The 17,569-nt window shown below is 31.7% G+C and overlaps 1 protein-coding gene across 1 annotated transcript in view; it reads right to left on the reverse strand.

The window, feature by feature from the left end:
* Positions 1-17,569, reverse strand: part of LOC126809785 (dynein axonemal heavy chain 1) — a 54,122-nt gene that overhangs the window by 17,695 nt on the left and 18,858 nt on the right. The window contains exons 30-55 of the mRNA XM_050534555.2: positions 16,851-16,964; positions 16,571-16,720; positions 16,377-16,463; positions 16,016-16,122; positions 15,476-15,647; positions 15,049-15,203; positions 14,706-14,883; positions 13,388-13,582; positions 12,751-12,870; positions 10,114-10,143; positions 9,655-9,813; positions 9,146-9,259; positions 8,769-8,909; positions 8,378-8,538; positions 8,070-8,227; positions 7,651-7,824; positions 5,750-5,928; positions 4,555-4,985; positions 3,953-4,088; positions 3,064-3,272; positions 2,669-2,840; positions 2,234-2,425; positions 1,801-1,920; positions 1,198-1,323; positions 661-810; positions 112-285 (exon numbers count right to left, since the gene is read on the reverse strand). Of these exons, the coding sequence (XP_050390512.1) occupies positions 112-285; positions 661-810; positions 1,198-1,323; positions 1,801-1,920; positions 2,234-2,425; positions 2,669-2,840; positions 3,064-3,272; positions 3,953-4,088; positions 4,555-4,985; positions 5,750-5,928; positions 7,651-7,824; positions 8,070-8,227; positions 8,378-8,538; positions 8,769-8,909; positions 9,146-9,259; positions 9,655-9,813; positions 10,114-10,143; positions 12,751-12,870; positions 13,388-13,582; positions 14,706-14,883; positions 15,049-15,203; positions 15,476-15,647; positions 16,016-16,122; positions 16,377-16,463; positions 16,571-16,720; positions 16,851-16,964 (4,104 nt within the window). The remainder of the gene's footprint in view (positions 1-111; positions 286-660; positions 811-1,197; positions 1,324-1,800; positions 1,921-2,233; positions 2,426-2,668; positions 2,841-3,063; positions 3,273-3,952; positions 4,089-4,554; positions 4,986-5,749; positions 5,929-7,650; positions 7,825-8,069; positions 8,228-8,377; positions 8,539-8,768; positions 8,910-9,145; positions 9,260-9,654; positions 9,814-10,113; positions 10,144-12,750; positions 12,871-13,387; positions 13,583-14,705; positions 14,884-15,048; positions 15,204-15,475; positions 15,648-16,015; positions 16,123-16,376; positions 16,464-16,570; positions 16,721-16,850; positions 16,965-17,569) is intronic.

Genomic DNA, 17,569 nt, shown 5'->3' on the forward strand with positions numbered 1-17,569 from the left:
TGAACCATAAGGTCATATATTGTTAGTTTTACTTTAATTTTCCAACAGAAAATATCAAATATTTTTTTATTCTTCATATCCATGGATATAAAAGTAACATGGAAATTTTACCTTGGCAATATTTTCTGGCATAAAAGCATCATTATCAATATATGGTTGGATTTTCTTGATGACATCATCAGGTATATTGTCTTTATCAAATTTAAACAGAGATTCCAAGAATTTGATTGGATCCTGAATAGCAGCTTTACCAACATCCCAATAATCATCAATCTTCTGACCAGGCTATAAATATATACAAATTGTGATGAAGCAAAAGGGTTATAATTCAATTGATAAGCTCCATATATGTGATGTATAACATATATGCTCCTTTAAATTCTTAGGCTGTTTGGTCACAAATGTCTTTTTCTTTGATTGTTTTACTAAATGTGGAAAAGTCTTTGTTTTTGAAGAAATGACAGTAACAATATAGTTAAATATGAAATCAGGTACAATGATTTTATGCAAAGATAAACCATAAAAATCTTCTCCAATTCAGTGAACGGACAAATGTGATTCCACTAACTAGTGGGCATAAAACACTGACCTATAACTACTTGCTTCTGGATAATCTAAATAAAAACAGTGATCTACATTTTTTCGTAAAAAGTGAATTACCTTTTCTCCTGCTATTTTCTTTGGTTTGATTCCCTTCATGATACAAGCAGCTTCTATTACCAGGCGTACACCTTCTGGTGGTCTTTGTAGTGCTCTCACTTCAACAATATCATTCTTATTCAGCGATTTTAAACTTGTCAAAGCAGCATCCTATAAATAATTACAAGTAAACAAACTTAAGGATCTGTTGAAGTTGGACAACACAGAGACCTACAGTATAACTATCATTAATACTCGGTTCTGACGGAACAATCATTGTTGCTTCTTGCATTAGATCCTAACATAAACTTGAATCATTGAAACATTCATTACTGAAAGGTCTTTGCAGAGAAATTTATAGTTTTGATTTAGGTTACTGTTCACCGGTTGATCAAACAAAACAAGTAGCCTACATCATTGTGGAATAGGTAGTGGTATCTATTAAATATCGGCCAATCACCATAAACAGCCAATAATATGTGAGATTTAAACCTTCCGAAATTGTGTATAAAAAGTAAATATGTGTAAGAAAAAGATAGTTTAAGAGTAAAATCTTACGAGAGCAGGTAAAGCTTCATTGAGATCTTTTTGAGCATCATCAGCTATTGTTCTTGTTTCTTCAGCTTTAATAGTAGCTGCTGCTTCTTCTTTCTGTACAATAGCTTTAGTTTCTTCGGCAACAGCCTATTGATTAATACAAAAAAACATAATTATTTATATCATACATTGATGATTAGTCTGTCATCTATGCAAGCTGGTAGTTTGATCCTATGACAGTACCTGTCAAACATCATGCCATGTGTTGCATTGATCCAGAGTATATAATTGTACACAGTTATGACCTTCACTTCATTCTTGTCTATACTGTTTACCTCTGAGTAACCAGACATTTTTATCAAATTTCATGACAACAATTTATCAATCAACTTTTAACACTACATTTATAGCGTTTTCCGGTTGAATTCTTTGAAGTAACCAATTTTATGGCATGTAAATTCTCTACCCTATCAATTTCAATGCCAGTCAATATGAACAAAAGTAGAGTCTTGGTGGATACCTAAAAAGTCATCTCACTTCAAAATTTTGTCAATCGGGACATTTTTGAATACATGATAATGATTTATGACACAGAAACAGAAAATCTATTGTGAAGATGTTTACCGTATCAACAGAAATTTTCTCCATTGTACTAATTGATTCTTTAACAGCTTCCTCTAATAATGGTCTCATTGTAGCGAGTTCTTCTTGTAATTTCTTTACTTCATCTGCTGTTGTCAATAACTATAAAACAAATACATAATCTTTATCTAACAACTGTAGACAACATAGAAAACTGAACAAATGATCATTCTCAAATACCATTCTCTATTTAGGTTGATTACTTCAATGCTGAGAAGCAAAGATAATCTAAAATTAGCAAACCAATATGCTTCTTATTAAATAAAAAAATTAAATCATACAGGGTATATTCCATGTCTAATCCAAATTACACATATGACAAACAAAATTTAATACTTTAGTTTGTCTTAAATCAAATCAATTTGGTTTTACATTATACAATCAAGAAACATATATTCTATAAGCCCTTTCTTACCTTATCCAGACCAGTTTTAAGTCTGTTTCTTGCCAGATTTAATTCAGATTTCTTCATTCCAACAAGATTAGAGAAAATACCCAGTAACTCCAGGTAACTTGTTGGTGTTACATAATTATGTCGAGATAACTCTGCAAGGAAGCGTTCAGAATTTCTAGCGACCGATTGGTGAATAGCTTGACACATATTGACCTGAAAAAAATCAAATAAAAGAAAAATATGAACGTGTATTATTAGTTTTATTCCCACCTTTCCATTTGAGGCAGAAAAACAGAATTGTGGTTTCTTAATGAAATTATATTAAATGGGCTACTGACAGAAACAACATATTGATCTTTTCAAATAATTTTTGTCAAACTAGAAGATTTTATTTGAACGCACAAAAATGTATTAATTTTATCCAACTTAAAATTGTATTAATTTAAATGTACATACCAAACCAGTCATGACTTCATCAGATGCGTCTAAATCAGTAATATCATTGAGGAATCTCATCGCTACCGATTGAAGAGCATCTTTAGGCCATTCACTGAACCAATCTATAGTACAACAATTAACTAAAGCTGGAAACTGACGTAATCTGGCACGGAATACTTCTCCTATAGGACTGAAATAAAAATGTAAATATTTTTATTTTTCAATTTCAAATCCATAATATTAGTAATAGATTACTTAAAATCAATCAATATGATCAGCTAAAGAAAACATAATGTTAAAGAAATCAGGATTTCACATTTTCTACAAATAGAAGACATTTTTGGAGACTTGTGGAAGGTTTTGAGCCACTTACCACCACACACATAGATAATAAGAATACTCCAGACAATTACCTCATAGTTATAACTGTATGTAAATTACTACGAACTCTCTTCGTATAAGCTGAGAATAAATTAGTTTTAGTAGCTTGTAGACCAGAATCCATTACAATGGGTTTCATAGCTGTATAAATCTGATCTAATTCATCAAAACCATATATATTAGGTACATCACCAGAGTTTAATATATTGTTGATATCTTCTAAGAAGGAGTCTGCCTTTATCTAAAAATAGAAAAGAAAATTTAATTTCTCTCAAAAACTTAAAGATACATTCCCGCGTACAGACTTTGTGATTTGATGATATATTTGGACTAAAAACATATTTAAAGTAACCAATCTATCAAAAATTTGCTTCAATTCCCTCTCAAAACTTTGGATTTGCCAGGGATACCTATAGCTATACGTAAGCTGTTGTTAGATGCAATGTCTGTCAACTTACCTTCATTGTGGGAGGGTCCACTTTTCAGAATGTATTATTTGCAGTCTTTTTGTACGTTGACGCCCCTCAATGTTCCCAAAACCGCCCATACATTTGATAACAACCGTTTCCTCACTTAAGCTGGCACACAATAAGCTGACAGATAACAGTCGGGTTGTCAGTTAGTGATACCCTGACAATTTTACCCAGTGCTTGCCCCATGGGCATTTTTCAGGTAATTCAGTATTTTTCTAGTAAGATTGGGTGTCTATACTTTCCATATATACCAAATTTGACATACTTTTATTGAAACATCCATTCATCAATGTAACAGAATGTTTGAAGGGTCAACAAACTAGGAAAAACAAATACCGGGTAATACCATATTCTCGGGCATGCTTTTATTCATTAATATTAAATTTTGTAAGCTCTCTGATTTTATCTATTATATCTAAAAATTATTGATTTAAATATTACTACATACCTGAGTATCACTGAATAAAAACACCATAGGTTTACTTTCTAACCCAGCTTTCATCATAACATTCTTTAAATCTTCTCTCCATTCAGCTACACCATAATTCTTAGACAGTTCAATTTGAAAACAATCAAATTCAGACCTGATAAAATATAGTTCAAAATTTATCAGATTTACAGATTATTAAAGTTTGTGATCAGATGGTACAAACTGCCAACATCAATGAGAAATAATCATGTTAATCTCAAATAAGTAAAGAACTGATGAGGCGAATAACATTGATTTGTTTAAAAATTAAATGGAATTATCTGAACCAGCATGTCTAATGCAGATGTGTATCAACCATTCAGTGTGCAATGAGGATAATTTTGTGCCCACAGCAGAGCTATGGATTCCACTCATATCGATTTCCAACCGTTAAAGGATCTTTAACATGCTCTCCAATGGCATATATAGGACCTCAAGTTTTCATATTAGACCAGCACCATTGACAAGACGGTTAAAAATCCTGAGGAACTTTCTCAGCCAACACCAGGATCATGCTAAAAGGGAATCAATCTCTTTTACCTAAATGAACCCACCAAGTCAGATACAAGTAAACAACTTACATGTGTGCTGCTAATCTTGTTAAACTCTGACGTCCACTGCCTCCCATCCCAAGTAACAGAGCATTACCAAGAGGCTGACGTATAACTCGACTAATACGACAAACATGTTTGACAGCATCCATAAATAATACCAGTTTCATCTGAGCTGTGGTAATCTGATTATAATCCTCAAGATAATCTTCTAACACCTTCACCAATTTTTCGTGATCTTCAATTTCCAAGTAAGGTCTGATATCTGATGAAGTTATCATAAAATCGCCAAACAAAACAGGCTGAGTTTTGACAACATCTTCAAATTCCATGTCAAAATCACTTTTCATCTTCTCTTTCAGAAGACCTTCAAACCAAAGACGATCTTCATCATTTACTAAACGATCTTGGAAAATGCGACAATTTTCATGGTACCACAATCTCAATAGATCTGGCAATGCCTGAAAATAAAAGTTTTAGATCAAATATTCATATTTTTATAATCACTGTTTACACATACATAACATATCAACAGTGCTAAGTGATATTTATTTTATAGCTCTACTGGTTTTACTCTGCACACAATCTAGCTACTTGAATCAAATAACACAGCTTCTGATATAATATACTATCTTAGGATTAAGTAAGTTTGCTGCTGACCATATAGGAAGACAACAGCCTAGCAAGAAACAGTGTTTAGTCTTTTGGATGGGATGAAAAAACAGATGACCCAGGTACACGATGGCCTCCACATAAATGAAACCTTGACTGTTGGAATTTGATGGAGATTGGAAAAAAAATGGATACATATCACCATTAGTTCAGTTGGTTTACAAACAATCTGTTTAAAATACAGATCTATATTTCGTTTCATTTTTTTTTATACTTTCGATGGCGTACACTTCATGAAGATCTGATTTGTTGTACTGGAAGGTCGCGTCAGAGGTCATATGAGCGGCTTTCGACCCTATGATGTCAAACATTGATTAATCAATCAGCATTGATGTTTCTAGGGGTTTACCCACAGTTCTGTGCAGAGCACGCCAACAACTCATAACAGACCGTTTCATAGGCCAATTCCTCACATGAAAAAACAAAACGAAATAGGATCTGTGTTTTAATCAGATTGGTATACAAATGTAGGATGCTAAAGCATATTTTATATTGACAACAGAAGATCATCCTTACAATAAGCAGGTGATTGATTTAGCTGTGTTTATCTTACCTCAGTTTTACTTGGTTCAGCCATTAATATACCTTGAAATACTTTAGATAAATCTCTCAAGTTAAATGTATAATGACTTTTAGCTGGTGTAGGTAATAGTTGTGTTGTTATAGTATTATATACAGATATACATGTATCTACCATTTTCTCACAATGTTCTTTTAAATTACTATTCTGATCTGTAATACAACATAGTAAAAAAATAGTCAATTACATTTATAGTAAATGAGCAGGGTATGCTTACTTTTTCTAAACATGTGTGGTCATTTTGGAACTTTGCCATTGTGTTGGGCATTTTGGATTTATAGTTGTGCTCTGTGTTTTTGTTGGGATTCAACCCATGCAAACTCTATATTTCATATCAGGTAGTTAATTGTAGGACACCTAACATTTAATGAACAAATAATTATGGTGTGACTAGGGAAGAGATATATAAAAACTTTGATCAGACAAATTTGACAATGTCATGAACTCCAAGATTCAGTTAACAGATTTGGAAATGTCAGATTTAAAACATCCCAGGCCTCACTGTTTGAAAATCGCAAGAGAGCATAAAATACATTCCTGAAAAAGTTCAGGAGAGTGGAGATTGAAACTCCTCAATATAAAATGGATGGAATCTTATAAATGTTGTATTGTTCTTTGGCTGTTATATTGCTGAGAAAGTATTGCTTTTTGAATTGAATAACCATTACAAAATCTGAGCTGTTTTGTTAATGTTTATTTCATGAAAATTAAAATTAAAAAACTTTTTCAACTTAATAAATAGTAACAGTAATAACTTCAACAGGTGGATAACAAAACATTAAACAAGTGGTTGCCATGCAAGGTTCACCTACACTTTGCAAGAGATGGATGCAGACCACGCTAAAAACGTAATTTTTCGTACAATCAGGGGCCATAACTTGGGAAATTACTGTCTGATATGCACCGATATAGAAAGGAACCTTTGGGATATAAAACTGCATTTTAAGTTTCATCAAAGTCAGATAAAAATTGTGACCTCTAAGAGGGTCTACAACACTGGTATTACATACTTTTACACCATTTGTGTAAAGGGAGTGGCAGTTTTGGTGGGCAGTTTCGGTCCGGGTATATTTGAACATTTTTAAAATTGGATACATATTGTAACCTCTACAGGGCCCACAGGCTAAAAATGTGTTTTTTTGTACAATCAGGGGCCATAATCCAGAAAGTTATGGTCCAATATATGCCAATATCGAAAGGAACCAAGATCTTTGGGTTATAAGCATACTTTTTAAGTTTTGTCAAAATCGGATAAAAATTGTGAACATTCCGACAAGATGGAAAGGGTCAACGACATTCAAAGATACAAAGACAGGCAAAAGAAAACAGCCACAGATGGACTTTGTAACAATAGTATGCAAAAAGGTAATAATTGGCAATTGAAAGAGATATGATCAGCTGCACATATATAATAATTGCATATATTTAACAGCACACAATTTGATACCTGTACTATTCCCCTGATCTGTAGAATAAAACAAAAGACCAAATTTATAGTATTTTAATAATTTAAAACTAAATTTTAGTAGTGCTGGGTATTACCACTGCAGTCAAAATAAAAGTGTTTTAAATCACGACATAGATCAAAATAAGGACCAAAACAATTTAAGAGTGTTTGTGTACCTATAGATTAAATGTGACGAGGATAATCAAGAGTGATAGGCTTTTTTTACTGAAGTGACAAAAAAAAACATAAAAAAAGAATAGCAATATATCGTTTCAGCGTCTCGCGATTCAATACGCGAATCGTGAGAAGGTGAATTATGATATATCGAATCAACGATATATTGTGCCAGCACTACATTTTAGTAGGAAATATTAAATTATATGATTTTTAAATTGTATTTGTAACTGATTTTACAAACAATTCTTACCTATCCAGGATTTTAAAATGGCACCAAAAATGGTTTTCTTGCTTGAATCTTCCATTTCTGTGAATGTGACAAAGTTAAAATGCCGCAGAAGTCGAGCTGTAACTGGATTTCTTCCACCACCAGGTGGTCCCATGGCACATACAAAATTAACATCCACCAACTGACGGAAATCTCCTGTAAAGGTATGAATAAATGTTCAATTTGATGTTATTTGATATTTTAAAGAATTTTTCAAAGAGTTCTGTCCAAATACTCTATTGATATTTGAAGGTCATTTCATTTTCAGTAACTTAGAATGGAGTTAAAAATCTGTTGTTTTTTTTACTCAAGTTCTGCTTAGATTTACATTAAAGAATGATAGGGTCAACTTGGCATCGTTTCTTACAAAAAAATTGATGGTAGAATATAGAATTACTTACCAATTGCTTTTCTGTCATACCATCCCTTAAAGTCTGTCCATTGACGTATAAGTTCTATTGGTGGTTGAGCACCATACACTTCAAGAGCCGGCATGTTTAGATCATCAATAAAAAATATGAAATATTTGCCTAGCGGTGGTCCAAATACACCCTTACGTCTGTAAAAGAAAAAGAAGTAAATATATAAAAATTTAATTACATACAAGTTAAGAAAATAATTTATGACGTCTGAAGATACAAAACTATGATGGGTGTTTACTTTGATTCTTATTCCTTCATGACTATCTGCTTTAGAATCAATACATTACCTTTTATCTAGTTTACCATCAATAAGATCCTGCGTTTGGTTGGCACTAGTTTTAGCGGAGAAAACAATCAGATCAGGAATATATTCTTTTGGCATGTTCCTAGATAATTTATCTGCTATAGTCAGGGTTTTACCAGTACCAGTTGGACCAATACTTAGAACCTAAAAGATAAAACATTATGCAATACCAAAACAGGATTCAAACATCTGAAGTTCTATTCAGAACGTCCAATTAAGAAATCATTTGTCAGGAATTCAAATATTTAACTGTTGATATATTAAAAGCAAGGACGTTTTTACATGAATACATTTGATTCAGTATATAAAAATGTCCTTGATAAATACAATAATTCTAATGTTAAAAGAAAGAATTTATTATAAGATTTCTATACCTGTTTTTTATTGGTAAGTAATAATTCTAGTATATAAGCACTTCTAATAGTATCTATTGTAGGTACAATAATATCAGAATATCTCATATCAGGACTAATAGAATACTCTGGCTGTCCATGAAACCAACTTCTCCATCTAACCTAAAACAATAAAACAAAACCCCATTATATATTCAAATTTTCTAACATATAAAATATAGAATTTTGTCATCTTCGCATGTATCAGGTAGGTCTAACAAAAGTACAATAAACATTGACCAACGTCCAATTACAGTTGCAAAATAATTGTTTTGCGAGATTAATACCGCCAGAACACCAACCACTGAATGTTAGTTGATAGCATGTTATTGTCAAATAGTAATAGAAATTTAACTTACTTCTTTAGAGCCGGCATCGTCTTCTTCCATATCATCAGTGTTAGTTGAACTAATACCAGCATCATCTAATACATAATCATATACTAGACCAGCGGCAGGGAACTGCATCTGAACCTGTTTTATATATTGAATAAATTAATATAGAATTATTATTATACTACACATGATACCTTAAAGCCATTACTGATAATTGCGTTTCCGGCTGTTCTTCCCAAAGTGAATCTAGGTAAACTTTATATATCGATTGCACAGTATGCTGAATATAACATTTTTTTTTAATTCATCATATCTTTGCAAATACTTAATGGAATAGAATAGAACCATTTTTGGACTAATATTCCTTTTTGATATTTAACTTTCACATTATTGTAGTTGTGAGATGTTCGAAATCCCTCAAATAAGGATTAGAGCCTTTATGAAGAACTGATTGATCAATATATAAATTTGTTGATTCGTATGATTTAAGTAGGATATTATCAATTTTAAATGCTGAATAAACCTATTGTTACCTTTTCTTCAGACATTTTTTCCCTTAGCCAAACAGAGAACTTGGATCGGCTAGAGTTATCTCCTGTTGCCCCAATACTCCAAACCAGTGAGAAGAAAAACCAGGGTTCAATAAGTTCAGCAATTCTAGCTAATCGCTCTTCAGGTATTGGTTTCTCTCCCTGGATAAATTATGGTAGTTATAATTGAATGAAATATAGTTTTAACAATATGATTTTATTTATCATTTCAGCCAAAATATAGTGATAATAATAAAAATAAATACTGTACATTCTGTACATTTATTTATGGCAATTGGCTGTTACAAATTTAAAACCAAAGCAATACAGTATTACAGTAGATAATTTTTCACATAAAAACTTTTGACAATATGCATAAGAGAATTATCAAATTAAAAGAAATGAAACTATACTATGTGTGAGCCTACTGTTATATATATTATCTAATAGATAGCTACTTACTCCCATGCCACCTTCTTCAGCTAAACCACCCTATATCATAGAGAGAGGGAAGGAAAGAAAGACAGGATAGAGTGAAGGTAAAAATAAACTACAGTACAAGCATTAGACAGAATAATACCTTGTTCACTAAACTCTTACAATCTGCTATAATTATTGCATGCCCTAGAACCAAAGTCAAACATAAAGTTTTCCCTTTTTAATGGATTGAGAATTCTATGTGTGAACAAGGCATACTATTAAGATGCATAAATAAAGTACGAAGCTAAGAATTTTCTATAAAACTCAGGTCATAATCTAGCAAATAACCTTTTAACTCTGTATCTTGCCTTGAAATCAAAAACTACTAAGTTTCCTTATAACTCAGCATAATATACAGCTTTGCAATCCTGTTACAAGGAGTCTCCATTCATCCACTTTATTATTATTATTATTATTAAGATTTCATATTTCATATGAAAACTTATTGTTTCTGTAAGATTATTATTTGAAGTTTTTTTATTTTCCCACAAATTTATTTCTCAGAATCAAACCATGGAATCTTTCTGAAATCTTGACCTACCCCCTACAAGAATGAGTGGTGACTATGGATTAAAACTATTTTCAAAACGTCTTACGAATCCAAAATCGGCGAATTTTACGAACTGCAAAAAATAACAGGGTATTGTTGTAACTTTGTGCTTTTTTTTACCTATTTTACTAATTCTTTTTTCTTTGAGTACTTTGAATTTTTTTCGGAAATTTGTCGCTGTCATTTCGTCCCGGGAGTTAAAGCAAATTTGACAACTTCGTTAATATTAGCCTAATTTTCATCTGATGGTCACAATTTTGAATTAGGTTAACTGATGGTCACAATTTTGAAGTGAATATGAAAAATCTACATTAGCGGGCATGAATAAACAAAATAGACCGTAGTTTGTTGAGTTTGGATAGCCTAGACCAGGGTTGAATTTTTGGCATGTCAAAATTTCAAATTTCGTCTTTGACCTTTTTCGTGATGACTAAAGTTTTTACCGGACAATTTATTTCCTTAAAATTACCCTAAATATTCTAACAGCTGAGGTCAATTTAATTCCAAAAATATAAGTTCCATTCAAAGTTGTCTCATTTTATTTTTTGATATTTTCCCGCCATGTTTGAGTTCTTTCCCGCCATTTTCGATTCATTTTCTAATCCACCCTGTTTTTAAACAGCTTGATCAATTTTTCTGAAACTTCTGGAACAGGACATCAATCCGATTACAGCACTACAAAAATCTCAGTTATTTCTCAGATTATTTTTTCGCCCGGGTGAAATGTTTCTCGTTACATTTAAGCTTATAACTTTGCAAATTTTTGAGATATTTCAATAATTATTTTATAAATAACCCATGACATGTGACAGGAAGTGACCGTGAATATGAAACCTTTCATATCTGCCTGGCAGATTTAGTTATTATTATTACTACGTAATTTGTTATAGCGCTCTTCTTTCACAAAAGCATTCTGAGACGCTTTACAATATAAAAATATTGTCCATAGGTAACCAATTTTCTGGTGGGGACATAAACTTCAAGAAGATTTTGAAGATACAGCTAGTAACAATATTTGAAAGTAAATGCGGTACAACATATAGGGAGCCAGTGTAAGTCAAATGTATAGGAGTAATGTTGTCATATTTTAGTCTGGCAGCAGAGTTCGGAACTATTTGTAATTTTGTGTATGTAGTTGCAAGATTATGCCTGGCTTTTATTATCAAAGTAAACTAGAATATAATATGTACCAATAACCCATAGATAAAGAAAGAAAATAATAATAGGATTCACTATAATCAACTAAGGATTCAAATTCATAATTTGCCAGCTATTTCGGTTTTCTTTTTACATCTCATCACCAGAGATGAACAAATTTCATTTGATTTCTTCTTGAATATTAGTTACAAGTCTAGAAACTTTCTACAATACTATTGGCAAAATATGAAATATTTATATAAGTATATCTCTATAGCATAATATATCTATCTTTCATTAGCCTTACCACACGACGCCTTGTCGCCTGTTAAATATACATACATTATATTCAAAAAGCTAAGCAACTAAAAACATTAATAGAGCAACACACATTAAAGTTTTCATTATGTTTGATCAAAATAAAACTAATTGTTTTACTGGTGCAAAGATAATGGTTGAAGTGCAAGAGGAATTTGTAAAAATTATTGTAGTTAGAAACACAACACTCCTTAAGGTCGAGTCAGACTAGATGATTTTTCCATTAAGACAAATCCTAAAAAAAAGTCTTAAAGGATAAATACTCTAGGTTTTTGTGGTCATACAGTGAGTTGATTGGACAAATCCTACGTGAGTAGGACTTGTTCTAAACCTAAGGATTTTTCCGTAGGCCAGAAAATCTATAACCTATAGGACAAATTTTCTCGTTCACAAAATGATTTAGCTTATGGATATAAAACCTCAGGGTAAATCAACTAGGGTGGCTTAGTCTTAAGAAGGGGTTAAATCAATTCACAATAGGTATATTATATCTTAATTGAGATGTCATGTGAAAGGATCATAACATAATTTTGTGATGTATATTATTAAGCAAGATATCACATTGTTTAATGTTTGTTAAAGATGTGTTTATAGAAAGTTATCTTTTATCTTACCTCCTTAGGTATAAATGGAGAAAAGAAACATTCTACCATTTTCAATAAACTAAATGTTAAATTAGCATCAACAGTACCCACTATTTCTTTAACATGACTTCGTACAAAGTCTACTGAAGGCTAAAAACAAAACAGAACATGTTGAACAAGATAAACCACAAAAGGAACATTAATTCAACTTTTTCACTCAACTCTACATTATTTGGTTTATTTTGTATTAACATCACAGTAACAAGCGGTTGCCATGCAAGATACACCCACATTTTGAAAGAGTTGGACAGAGTGTCCACAAGCTAAAAACATAATTTTTCGTACAATCAAGGGCCATAATCCATGAAATTTCAGTTCGAGATCTTTGAGATATAAACCTATATTTCAAGTTTCTTCAAGATTAGATAAAAATAGTGGTAAACTTTTTAAAAACACTGATGTGGTGGGAATGTTTTTATTTCTGTGTTTATATTTTGTCAAAGAATTGTGTTTCTAAATGACATATCACTAACATCACATTTCAAGGATCTACATTTATCTTATCTGTTTATACTCAGTGACATGGCAGTATCAGAGAACTGGAATATTTTTAATATAGCTTAATCAATGGTGTTTAAATCTTAATTTCTAGTCAAAATATACTGACCTCCATATATGTATCAAACAATGTCTTTAATTGATCTTTATAGTCATATATTGTATCAGGTAGTTTCTTTAACCAACAATCAACTAATGGTTCTAATCCTATATAACTAGGTTCTAAATATACCATACCACATCTACTAACAGTAGCTGGTGATGCTACAGCCAAATCAGCTACCTCAAACATCATAGTCATATACTGCAATACAAACAATCAGTCATATACTGCAATATAAATAATCAGTCATATACTGCAATATAAACAATCATGTACAGTCATATTTCACTATATAGACAATACCATAATCATATACTATACTACAATCAAAATATAGTGATTACTGGAATATAATGATTAACAGTCATATACTACGATATAGAATATAAACAATAAAGAGAGAGAGAGAGAAATGGGGTTTCACGTCCACTCGACACAAACTAGGTCATTTCGGGACTAACACGTGGTTCAATTTTATTTCAATAATTCACTTGCGCGTAGGGGTCTTTAGCAGTGGGAGGAAACCGGAGGACCCGGAGAAAACCTACGAGGTTGGGCAGGCGACCCTACTCCTTGCCACGTACAACTAGGGATTCGAAACCCCGCCAGTTGACTCAAGGACAGACCGTATGATACAGCGCAACGCGCACGTGCTAACCATTTGGCCATTCAACCCCCCTATAAACAATAACAGTCACATACCACAACATAAACAGTAACAATGATACATGTATATTTCAATAATTTCAATACAAACAATAACCATTTATTGTATTGTATGCTGTTCCAGTGGATGATTTGCTACAATAAAATCTTATCTTATATTTTATATCTTATCTGTTGAAAGACAAAAAATTACAAAGAGTCCACCTTTTTAGTTTCTGTCAACAATAAATTGATCAAAAATCATTTTAAAGGAGCAAAGTCTCTAACTCAATATTTTCCATAATATTTGAAATTAAAAACAAATTAGAATTCAATACCGATCCATTTCAATCCATATTGTTTTTATGATGCCATGAAAATGTGGAATCCAGCAGTACAGCAGTAAATAGTTATAGTTAATTTACAAATGATAAAATAATAATAGGCGTAAACGATTGTTGTTTAGTTTCGATTGTTTGCGTATTTCATAATGGATTAGAAATTACATTTAAAAAAAAAAAAAAATGAATATAAGTCACTTTATATACACTCATATTACATTAATTAAACCCATCTATGATTCCAAAAAAATAGAGCCTTATACCCTTTAAACTGATAAAATAAACCATTGTGATTTCAATCATCATTCAACTTAATTAACATTTTATAATGTACTTACGTCTGTCAATTTGATAATTTCACCAGAACTGAGGCACAGTTTCTTGTTGTCATCTAATACAGTGTTCATGTTTTCAATCCAGACAGCATCTACAGGTCCATCAAATACATACCAACGTTTATCACTATCAGTAGCTGAACAACCACCTCGTATCAATGTCGACAAAATACCATCAGTCCTGGAAAATTTCAACAAATTTATATCTTTGATACACTGAAAAAGCTTTTAAAGTCAAATCAAATCACCTTGTTACTGAGATAGAGATATTTTATTCGTTTTTTTTTTTAGATTCAATTTTTTGTTTTTTTCAATTCTATATCTCCAAATAAAAGGGTGAACTTACCATTCATGAGTGAGAGCATCAAATTCACCATAAAGTTGTCCCATGGTGATAGATTTTGGATTAAGTACGTATGAATGTACTGGTACAAATTCTTCTCCTGATGGTGACATTTGACCTTTCAGGGCACTCATAGCATGTTGTAAAACTTCGTAACACTGAAAGTAAAATAGATATCAGTATATTTATAAATCTGGGGTTCATTGGTGGATTGTTGTTCTGCTTTATTTTAATGGTTTGTAGATGTTTTCATCTTTCCCCACAGTAAAAGAGCGCATGGTCAAAATTGAAATAGGTAAGATGACCTTCTAAAAATGAACTGTATGTGTTGAGCAGATAAACACCATTTTACTTTTTCACATCATTTTTCCTAACCAGAAACAATTTCAGGAAGTTTTGTAATATCTTTTCATCTAATTTAACTCCATACCTTTGTTTTGCCAGAAGCAGTTGGTCCTACCAACATAAGACCATGTCGTACAACGGTGGTTTCATATAACTGAATACATTTCTTGATAAATCCAGGTACATCTTTAATACCAAGTTTAAGACAGGTTTTTCGTAATGATGTATCTAATACTCCATAATCAATAGGTTGTTCTCTGATAAAATTAAATATTTCAAATAAATATTCCATGTAAATCATACTATATCCACCACATGCTTCAAAACATCAATTAAAGCCACTGTCGTCATTTGAGGGATTCTGAATCCCAAGCAAACTAATATCTTGTTGTAGTTGAATCTCTAAAAGGAGTATCAGGCCAAAAATGTTTCTATTCTGTCCAGGATTAAAAATCTTGCAACATTCAGCCATTGCTATAAAAAAGGCAGCGCCACTTACACGAGTTTTGTCTCAAATACGCAAATGAAGATCACAACTTTAAATATGGCTGTATAATTTGGTCAGTAAAATATTTTTCCAGAGTGAAACTAGTGAAATTAATGAAGTAATAAAGTGTAAACATACTTGGTATCCGGGAACAGATCAGACACAATACCATTAAATAATTTCAAATCATCTATCAAAAATTTAGGTACATTAACATCACGGATAGCTCTCAGAGCAATCAGTTCCTGAAAACATTAACAATTCATACTTATCCCAAAAACAAATTGTATTTATATCTTTATTACCAAACAACAAGTTTGTATGTGAATATGAAAGAAAGGCTAGTTCCAAGTTCACTCACGTTCAGACCATCCACTTCGTATATGTTTCAAAGCAGTTAGCATTTCTGTAGAAGATTTTTTTTGGCGGTCAAGTTCCATTTTAATGGAGGCTAGTTTAAAATTTTCACAAATTCAGAAAAAAGGTTTTATTCTCTTACCTCATCCATATCGGAATATTGTCTCTTTAAATTACCAGCAGCTGAGATAACACTCTTTACAGCTCTCATACCAAAATCGTAATGATCCTAAAATGATAAAATACAATACAGAATTCTTACATTAACAAGCAGGCACAAAAACAAAATATGGTGAGACACTTCATGGACAATGGAATATAGAGAGAAAATTTTACCTGGGAACTCAGCTGTTCAGATGACAGTTTGAATGTTGTGACAATTTTCTTAGCTAATTTTTTAGCATCCGAAAATCCAAAAGAGAATAAACTGATTTCTGCAATCAAGGCATAATCTGGTACCATCATAGCAACTGGACGGAACAAGGCCTGAAAATAACAAGATCATATGAATAATTAGTCAAAACATTCGTAATACTGTATTATATGATGTATATATTCTGTACGAAGTGAGTCACTATATTTCTGTGCGATATTGTCGTAGGAGTAATGATATTACCTTGAGATTATCAGGTAATTCTGTACGTCCAGCATAACCAGGGTTCATAGTAATAAATACAGCACATGATGGTTTCAGATTTAATTCAACGCCTTCAAATATAAATCTATCAACCTAAAAAAAATCCACATTTAATAAAAACAAGAGCTCTTTTTTATACCAAAATAGAATAGCAACATGCCAACATTTCAAAATTTTGAAGATAATAAATTAATCGCTACAAAAAAAAAAAAAAAAAAATAGAATGTATTTGATATATTTTGGACACAACAATAGAATAGATATAAAAAAAGATATTCTCTCTAAATCTAAGTAAATATGTATATGTAATCATATAGTATATGTCATTATCTAAAAATAAATGAAAATAAAATAAAGTAAAGTAAAAGCAAAGCATACCCCTTCTAACATAGCCTTGTTAATTGTCATAATTTGCATAGCCACTACAGAGAGTACTTCGATATCAATTCTATTGAACTCGTCAAAACAAGCCCAGGCTCCAGTACTAAGGGAGGAAAGAAGTTATACATACAGATAGAAATACATAAGACAAGGAAATAAGGGAAGGTTTACTAATCCAGGTATAACCTTAATCTACTAGCTAGAAATTCAACAAAATCTGAATAAAAAAAATATTTAGAAGATTTAACAGTCACTTTATTTCAGGGTAAGGTCGGAAAAACGTTGTAAAAGTTAATTTGTTTTCGTTTGTCTTTTGT

The sequence above is a fragment of the Patella vulgata genome, chromosome 2, assembly GCF_932274485.2.
Source record: "Patella vulgata chromosome 2, xgPatVulg1.2, whole genome shotgun sequence".
In the NCBI taxonomy this organism is placed as follows: Eukaryota; Metazoa; Mollusca; class Gastropoda; family Patellidae; genus Patella; species Patella vulgata.